Raw genomic sequence first — 10,434 nt, 5'->3', positions numbered from 1 at the left:
TGAAAAATCTGTTAGCTGATCGGAAAGAGGCAGTACGGGGATGTAAACTATAAAGAATTCTTGAAAAGTAATAATTTGTTCAATTTTGTGGGTGCGATTTCATTGCCAGCATGTACAAGTGACACCTTTTTATTTACATTAATTAGCAATAACGTACGGTATCAAAAGTTCTTTGACATATTTTTAAATACATGCATTTTAATTTATCATCATTTTAAAGCACGTGTATAGCTTTAATAAACAAAAACTGGTAAGTTTGCAAACATTTAAACTTGAACAAATTGACTTTTTAACAAAGTTACTTAATGTTGAGCGATTAATGATACAGTTAATCAATGACTGACCATCTTTTTATATTACCCCCTACCCAGATTGATAAATGATTATTTCGGAAGGTAAACATCAATTAAGACTCAAGTCAATTAATATCTATTCAAATAAGTATACCAATTAGAACAATAATATAGATTATTAGATGTTCACTGTGAATGGTACATCTTTACATTAAACATAAAAGCGTTCTTAAATGAACAGGTCAAACATTTAGTAATGTAATCAAGCGTGCCTAATGAACAGAGGAAGTAAAAATTATTGAATAATTTTATATATTTTATTCAATTACTTGGAAGGTATTGTAATTTGTTTTGTTGAGAGCACTCTTAATAATAATCATTTTCTCATAACGGGTAACAATTGTTTTGAAAGATGTGGGATATATTGCATTATTTATTTTAACTACTCAACATGTATTCGGACGTTAAAATTTCGGATTATTCTTTGTTTTTCCAAAAGCATGTAACATAACGTAACTTTATCTTAAAGCATGCAAATATGAGGAATTTAAATAAATGCTACGTGTATAAGACATAAGGGTTACAAAGAATGAAAATGAACAAAACATGAAAATAAAAAAATGAATAATAATAAAATTTGACAACAACCAGTCTACTAACTTAACTAAGGCAATAAGTACAACATAAGTATTGCCAGTTAAAAGTTGCATTCTTATCCTTTGAATAACATATTTTCAGTCATAACTTCAGAAATTCAGACAAGATTGTTTTAAGTACCAGGGATTATTCTGGTCAGGAGTTTTAGTGAGAGATTTTCTCTCATTTGAGAAATTTTAATGAGAGAAATTAGATTTTCTTGAGAGATTTAATTTTCATGATGGGCGAGGTTAAAAATATGGAAATTTCTAACTTTTTAAAATCACTGTACATATAAACATTGTTTATCTAATGAGGATATAGATGTAGCTCTGTTTATTACAGTGATTTTTGTTTTCACTTTTTTTATTCATCCTATGCCTTTTCTTTTGTGAATTTTTAAACATAATAAAATTCTAATTGTAAAAAATAAATATAACACTTTCATTCTGAAATATAAAAGAATTATACATGGATATCTACTACAACTATTATTTGCAGCCAATGTTCCTAATGGACAACACTGTACTGTACAGAAGTGATTGTTGAGATTTGAAGAATATTTTTTATAGCCTTACATTTTGTTTTCTTTATCAGTTTATGATTCTCTTCACACACCTCCCTCCATTAAAAAATATTCATTGAATATGTGACCTGAACACATAATGACAAATATCTCCATATCCACAAATATAAACAATACCTAAAGTAATTTTTATTCATAAACATCATTTTTAGTGTTATAAAACACCTTTAAATACATGTTACACTCAACTTCCTTTTAGTTTGTTTTTTTTAATCACGACATCGCGAAAATATGTGACAAATGAATATTTGTCTGTTTTCCGCTGAAACATTCACAATTCTAGCTGTTGCTGATTGCAATTATATGAAATTAAATACTTTTGTTCAATAAAAGGATATTTATTATCGGCTATTTCATCAGGAATCCTAAAACAAAATTTTTTAATTTGTTCTTTACGGCAAAATTTACCGTGGTTGATGTGACATTTAGAAGACAAATTTTACCGATATTTGGTTTTGACATGTCCATTTTTATGCTAGTCTGTGTCTAACAATTTTTATTAAAATCAATTAAAAGTGTTTTGTGTAAATTCTCGACTTACAGATAGATAAAGGTTACAATAGCCATCATACCGTATTTCATTCTGTACGGTGAATTTGCGGTCTCCGATCGGCAATTATTTTAGGCTAAATAATTCAAAGTGTTGGACTACTTTTTGGAGTTTTTTTACCCCGATTTCATTAGTAAACAATTTGAAATTAAATTCTTGATGGGAATCGTAAATTTTTCATCATATTTTTGTGTGATTTTAGTATTTTTTAGATTGTGATTAGACATTTTCCGGCTGAAATTGCCGTGCGAGATTTTCTCTCATTTCACAAATTTCTCTGAGATTTTGGTGATTTTTTTGCGAGAAATCGCGGAAATCGCCCCCTAGAATGATCCCTGAGTACACATATATTTTCTAGTTTAAATCCCCTTTAAAGCACATCAGATGACCGAATCTTATGTTTAGTAACCAATATTGGCAATAATCACACCAATATTTTTTTTTGCAACATCATAGATTACAGTTACATAAAAAATGCTAAATGTACAAATAAGAAATAATGATTTAAAGGATGAAATATTATTTCATAAAATTAATAAAATTTATGTAAATAAATTAGAGTGTGGACAATGATATAAGTTAAGGCACGGATTTATGTTACAGGGATGGGACACTCCCAGTTAACCCTATATAAATGCTTAAATACCGTATTGTTTCCATTTATCGCCCCTGGGGCGTTGCAAAAACGGAAACGGGGGGGGGGGGGTTAATTAGAAGCACATTTGCATAAAATGAAAAAATTAATTTTATGTTTGAAAATATCTAAAAATCTCCCAACTATTTTTGTCCTTCACATACGATAAATAAGCAGCACAAAATTATTGTAGACTATACAGTAGTCCGCTGACCGAGATAAACTTTGTCAAGTATTGATTTTTCCTGCTTTGGCGGGAAATTATGACTAACACGCATCAGTTTACCTGTGTTGTAAAAAACTTGATGTAATGATTTAATCAATACACAATGGAAGGTTGCACTTCTAAGAAAACGTACACGAATGCATTCAAACTGGAAGTTGAATGTTACTTGGAAGTTACAACAGTTAGTTTTTTTTCTGTTTATTTTTTAAATACACATCGGATATTAAAATTTTTAAGTCGAGTAAGATTTTTTTTTCATTTTTCACCCAGGAGGCGCTAATTAGAAGGGGGGCTATAAATAGAAACAATACGGTATCTTGTCGTGCACCCGATAAAGGTACATCGATCGATAATCTACCGGCGCTAAGCGTAAATGCCCGTTCGCAACGGATACCTACCTTACAAAATACCATATAGCTTTTCCATTTATTATCTGATTTTGGAAATTTAAAGTTTATTTTGAAGAAAAATACTTGTTTAATTCAAATATCTAATTTATTTTTTAAAGGTATAGTTTATTTGTCTGCAACGGCGATTAAAAAAAATAACTTGACGAAATCCGCGGTAAATTTACATTTTTTATATAAAAAGCAGGTATTTGAAATTAATTATTATGGACACGTAATAAATTCAATTTCAAAATAAAAAAGAAGCCAATGTAAGTTATTCACAGTTGATCAAAGATGCAATATTTAAGATTTATTGGGTTACGTAGTCAAATTTATTAACGCACAATTGTTTTACGGGTAATGTATTGCGGGCTTTACAATTCGCTCAACACGTGAAGAAAATATTCATTTTTTTAGTACAAAATATTGCCGAGATTTTAATATTGCCATATTCATACAATATTTAAATTTCATTCATAATTTATATCATTATTATCTGTTGGTGCAGTTAAGTAGACAACCATCGTAACAGTAAAGTAGGCCCTACTCTCGTGTGGCTGTCTCGATTCCGGCCTTTTTAATGTCACTCGCATATTTTGATTATTCTTTTTATTTGAATGCCTGTAGAAAGATATTTCTGATATTTTTTAATTTAGCACTAGAAAAACAATAAAAATCTTTACAGTTTGAGTCAGTATTATGCGAAATAAAAGTAACTGTTGATTATTTTTTACACATCGCCATGGATCCAATTGTAATATAAATCCGTGACATCACTTAAATGTCTTTGAAGTTTAATTACTTTTGAAGGGGGTTAATTACCAGGTAACAAGTGATAATTGAAAAACTTTATTTTCAAACTTTCATTACCAGGTTGCATGTGATAATTGCAACAATCAATCTTCAAAAACAAATAGAATTTGAATGTATATTTTGTATGTGTGCGGTCTTAAACTACAGTCCATTGTATGTGTAATGAGAAAATGATTCTGAAGATGATAGATATAAATACAATGTAAATCTATTTTCTTTATTAACATTTATAAATGAAATTGAAAATATACAAGTCCTTTCGTTGAAAAAATGAAAATAAACATATGGCAAATAAATCATTTGACGGGAATTGTGAAGGATAACTATGATAAATTCTGTGTCAACATAAAAAATAATATTATAAAACAGCTGTTCTGTATGCCAATACAAGTTTCTTCCTTGCCAATATAATGAATTCATCTATGTATGAACGCTTTTTTCATTGATCTGAAAATATATTTAATACACTAATTAGTAGAATACTACATTTATACTAATATTCAGGTAATCAAATAAAAGATGTTCAAATTATTTGGAAATAATTCACAGAAAAAAAAGACAAATTTCAAACATGAATTTCTTTAAAAGTTTTTAAGCAATCAAGAAACTTTTTTTTGCATTGCAACCATTAAACCATGTAGAAATTAATTATCTTAATCTGAATCGCGGTAATAATTTGTGCTTGAAGTTAAAGGGCGTCAAAGTGTAGAGAGTATGCCTAAACAATAGACAAATATTTTTTAAATTAGGTACTATTTTAACTCAGCGTTGCAGCGTTCTATCGGAATATTTTCATATATTAATACTTTAGCGATACAAAATAATACTGTATAAATACATTTAATATGTGTAAGAACTTTCACAAAGCTGCCATAACACCACATACTCTTGTGAAAATCTGTCATATTTCGCACTCCGCGCGTTCCGCCATCTGTCATTCTGTCCACCTTAATCCGATAAGCGATTCCGCGCATGCGCGTGACGAGATTTTAAGCTAAACGATAGTGTCCGATCCTTGTAATATAAATCCGTGGTTAAGGTTACAATCATGAAAATTCACAGGTAAGATTATGACTATAACAAATGAGAATCATACATGAAATGATGTAACTAAAAGTACAAAAATTTACTTAAAATTACTAGCATATTTATCATACATACCATGATTTCTAGGTAACTTTCTAGGACTCTGGGACACATTTCATGGGGGAGGGAAAAGGGAGATGGGGGGAGGTCATGAGGTCAGCAAGCAAATTGTTTCTAAAATTCACATTGTGGCACACAGCATAATTATTAAGTATAAAAACAGATAGGTGTGGCTAAAGTGGCTGAACTGTGCTCTGGTATATGCAATGTGGCTTACTGCTGTGATCTGGAGTGAAATTGATAACTACCAACACCACCACCGTATGGCTAAAGTTTAAACAATAGTCACTGAACATCATTCTTATTTATTATCATTTATGACAGTGGCATTTATATTAAAGACAAATGAATGGAATTAATAATCTTAAGTGCTGTTAAAGTCTTACACTGATAGTTATCTTATTATATCTCCAAATTAAAATGAAATGCTACCTATGAAATTCAAAATATACAAAATATATATATATATGCAAATTATATAAAAATTAAAATACAAAAATGTTTGTAGGTTGGTCAGAAGACCAGTTTGTTTCTGCTAAATAACTTAAGGACCATTTGACTCATCACTTTCTAACATAATGCATGTATGATCATAATTACTCTCATTGAGTGAAAGACCCCAAAAGAAAATGACCTATGTCAAGAAATTTTCAGGGATGTACTGTTCTGATTGTAAAACTCTAGGCTATTTAAAAAGAGGGTGTGGTGCAGGGAAACAAATGATGGGTGTTTTAATAAATAAAAGATTTGAATTAAATTTATTCTAATTAAAATGTTATCTTTTGTATTTCAGATATATCAAGTTTGCATATATGAAGATGTACTGACATTTCAACTTCTTGTGTAGATGATGGGGGTTTAAAATATGACAGGAAACATTCTTAGCAGTGCCTAACTTAAGGATACAATAGTAGGCATTATTTCTTTGACAAATTATTCAAAATGGCTACTCAACCAAACAGCCCATCAGGGCTTCGTAAAGCAAATGATGTGTGTATGAACTTTCTGGACTCCATTCAATCTTACATAGTTGAAGCTGCATACTTCATGTTTTTCTTGGCACGTCACATGTCATTACCACTCTTTCAGGAATACGTAAGTTCTGAAACATATAAACAAAAACATTTGAATCCTAGAGATGCTGATATTGAAGGAAAACCTGTGAATGAAACTTTGCTGTATCATGACGCACAGAGAGAGTCTACAGTTACAATTCTAAGCCTGCAGATTGCTGAAGGCTTGCCTGCTGTTGTTGCAGTTATTATATTAGGTGCACTTAGTGACAGGACAGGTCGACGTAAAATATTATTATGGCTGCCTGCTCTTGGGAGTACGATATATTGTTTGATATACATTCTGATACAGTATACAGGCTGGGCTCTGGACGGTCTTTTTATGGCATCAGCTGTGAGGGGATTGAGTGGAAGCATGACCGCATTTCTGGCTGGGGGGTCATACTATGCTATAAATGTTGTCAAGCCTCATCAGAGATCAAGTCGACTTGCTCTTCAAGAACTTTTAAATGGTGCTGCATATGCTGTAGCAAATATAATGGCTGGGTTCTGGGTGGCTTCCAGTGATTATAGTTTCTTGGAGCCCTTTTGGTTTTGTTTTATATGTAGTTTGATATCATTCTTGCTGTCATTTTTCTTGGTGAAAGAAATTGAACCAAATCGATCACCGAGAAGAGACATTTCGGGAAATTGTTGTATTGACACATTTGGACCAATGGGACGTTTTTTCCGATGTAGAGGCAACATAAAGCTTGTAAGGATATGGTTAGCTATTCTAGCATTCCAAACCTATGCTATTGTGCACCTTGGTCAGATTAATACCTTAGTCTTATACTTGCTTGGTGAACCAATGGCATGGCCAGTCAATAAAATAGGTGTGTTTCTATCAGTCGCAATGGCATGTGCTGCTATGAGCACAGGAATGGTACCCCCGTTCTTGAGAAACTATGTTACAGATGTACACATTGCCTTTGCTGGATTCCTGTCAAAAGCTCTTGGCACCTTGTGGATTACTGTGGTACATAATGATACTGCTATTTACTTTGGTATGTTGTCATTGTTTCTATTCATTTAAATTTTATAATACACAAACTGTAGGCTGAGCAGTCTTAGTGTACATTGAATTTATGAAAATTATTAATGGACTGATCTATTTTTAAATTCAAAGCATTATGTGAATTCAGCATGGAAACTTTATGTAATATTGAACTTTGTAAGTATTCTGTAAGATAATGTATACTAGGTAACAGATGGACAATAACTTGTTGAAAATTGCACGGTATTCTTCTACAATTAATAAAGCCACCTGTATTGTAGGTATATTGCTGTTAGTGTGTGAGTTGCTGCCATTCCCCATGATGAGGGCAATTGTAGCCAAGGACATTTCACCATCAGAACAAGGTATTTATTTTTATGCCACCGCAGCATCTGCGATGCGGTGGCATATAGCGATTCACCTGTGTGTGTGTGTGTTTGTGTGTGTGTTTGTGTGTGTGTTATATAAGGTATTTATTTTTATGCCACCGCAGCATCTGCGATGCGGTGGCATATAGCGATTCACCTGTGTGTGTGTGTGTTTGTGTGTGTGTTTGTGTGTGTGTTATATAGATTATATAGTGAACTTAAAAAATCTTCTTGTGAAAAACCACTAGTCCAATTTCAACCAAACTTGGCAGGATTGTTCCTTGGGTGAATGGCTTCCAAAGTTGTTCAAAGAATTTCATTCCATGCAGAAATCTGGTTGCCATGGCAACTAAAAGGAATTATAAGAATAAATTTAAAAAATCTTCTTGTAAAGACCAAATAGGCCTAGAGCTTAGATATTTTGCATAAGGCATTGTCTGGTAGACCTCTAACAAGATTGTTCAAATTATTGCCCTGGGGTCAAAATTGGCCCCGCCCCGGGGGTCATTGATTTTCACTATATGTACATATAGTAAAATCTTAAAATACCTTCTTGTAAAAACCCAAAAGGATTAGAGCTTAGATATTTTACATATGGCATCGTCTGGTAGACCCTTACCAAGATTGTTCAAATTATAGCCCTTGGGTCAAAATCGGGCCCGCCCCGGGGTCATTGATTTTCACTATATGTACATATAATAAAAACTTAAAACACCTCCTTGTAAAGACCCAAAAGGCCTAGAGCTTAGATATTTTGCAAAGGCATTGTCTGATAGACCTCTACCCAGATTGTTCAAATTATAGCCCTGGGGTCAAAATCGGCCCCGCCCCGGGGGTCATTGGTTTTCTTTATATTTATATAGTAAAAACTTATAGTAAAAACTTCAAAAAAAATTCTTCTAGCAATTCGTCACCTTAATTCCAGAGTCATATAACTCGATTTTTTTTGTTTTGAGAAAAACGTTTTTAAAGATTGAAATGTCACCAGAACTCACATAAATTTACAGATTTTTATGATTTTTTGTATACTCTTTTGTTTTTATATAGACTCACATTATCCCAAATATCAAGTAAACTCAAAATAAAACAAATTGAAAAATGCACAAAACATATTTCAAAATTTCCTTTTATTTTACTTTTTCTATGAATAAATTTAATTCCAGAGTCAGCTCCGAACTTAGCTGCATTTGGCTCTAAAATTTATGTCAAAATTTATTGATATATGACTTTGGAACTTAAATCTTTTGTCTTCGGGACAATGTAAACTGGATTTCGGATGGTAACATAAACCAGAATATTCATGATTTACAAATTTTATTATTTTGAACTGAACACTTAATGCCCCGGTCACATATTCACGGATAATGCCACGGAAGAGCTACGGTCTAATCGTTCACGGATTACTACGGAAATGTGAAATTCCGTAGTCCGCTACGGTTCCAGTACGGTCACACAACGGTATGAGTACGGATTTCGACGGATTTACCACCAAAAGCCCCGGGAGAGACACGGATTGTTACGGACCGACACGTTTTGGTACGGAGCGACACGAATCAGGACGGATGCACTAAGGATACACTACGGTCTGCTACGGTATAAGCACGGGTTAGTACGAATTAGTACGGGTCTGATACGGAGAAGAACGAATTGATACGGAGAAGAACGTATTGCCACGGACCTATACGGACCTATTATATCCGTCCACAACCTCTTGCATGCTCATTTTCAAAATGCCTCACATATAAACGAATTGCAGAGTTTGATTTTGGCGGAGAGGATTCGCCCTCATCGCGTCCGACCCCCGAGACATATCAGGTCCGATTAAAATGAATTTCGTGAAGGACGCCGGATCCTCAACAGGTTCGGCCATGAGAGCCTCATACTAAACATGAAGAGGTCTTCGTAATAGCCCATCTCTAGTCCACCATCTCCTCTTACGTGATTAGATATGAGCTAGTATTCATTAAAGAAAAATGTTGATCAATACTGGTTCTCTTTTGATTTTGAATTTTGCTGTTCATTTTACAATAACATTAATTATCGTGAATGTTTATGTTTTAAAAATATGTAAAAGCTTGTTAATTAATCTTATTATCACTCAAGGGCCAGCGTCCGAGGCTTATGAGACACTTTGTTTTATGTACATATTTACTCCAATTTCACGATCCAAATTAATGTTTGTAAAATATGTAACATCAAATGTTATTCTATTACTTATGAATTGTAGTATGGTATTACTAGTACTATATTTTCACCTCTATGCATGTCATCAAGCAGCTCGACCACTGCCTCCGCATTCTGAGCTATTTCAATATAAAGTTGCAGCCAGTAAATGGCAATTATCATTTATTGAATGTTTACGAAAATATGTCCATATTAACAAGAAGGTAGTATTTATACCATTGAAAAAGCACATGATACTATTAATCTATCCCACGTATGTAATAAAAATCCGTGTTTATCCGTATACTAAACAGTGGTGGACCGTACCATTCCGTACCGTTTCGTGTTGCAAAGCAATAAACCGTATAAGACCGTGCTAATCCCTGCCTCTCCGTAGTACAACGTATTACGATCGTAGCTTTCCGTGACAATGCCGTATTAATCCGTATTAAAACCGTACCTTATACGTAGGGTAACCGTACAAATACGTAGTTCTCCGTACCAACCCGTGGAAATCCGTAGCAGGTTGAGGCCTACGAATCAGTACGGACTAGTACGGTTTCCGTACGGACCAGTACGTA

At 33.1% G+C, this 10,434-nt stretch overlaps 1 protein-coding gene across 1 annotated transcript; it reads left to right on the top strand.

Annotated features, from left to right (window-relative positions):
• Positions 1–544: 544 nt before the first annotated feature.
• LOC132728988 (proton-coupled folate transporter-like) lies at positions 545–7,687 on the top strand (the record flags this gene model as incomplete). The annotated part of the gene is given in 3 exon segments (XM_060714712.1): positions 545–629; positions 6,067–7,332; positions 7,604–7,687. Coding segments are annotated over 2 exon segments (1,201 nt in total), but the record flags the coding sequence as incomplete, so codon positions are not given.
• Positions 7,688–10,434: the final 2,747 nt, after the last annotated feature.

Source organism: Ruditapes philippinarum, unplaced genomic scaffold (assembly GCF_026571515.1).
Source record: "Ruditapes philippinarum isolate M1 unplaced genomic scaffold, ASM2657151v2 ctg16162_1_1_1_1, whole genome shotgun sequence".
Taxonomy (NCBI): Eukaryota; Metazoa; Mollusca; class Bivalvia; order Venerida; family Veneridae; genus Ruditapes; species Ruditapes philippinarum.
The sequence above is the reverse complement of the archived record's forward strand: the minus strand, read 5'-3'. Positions and strand labels throughout refer to the sequence as shown.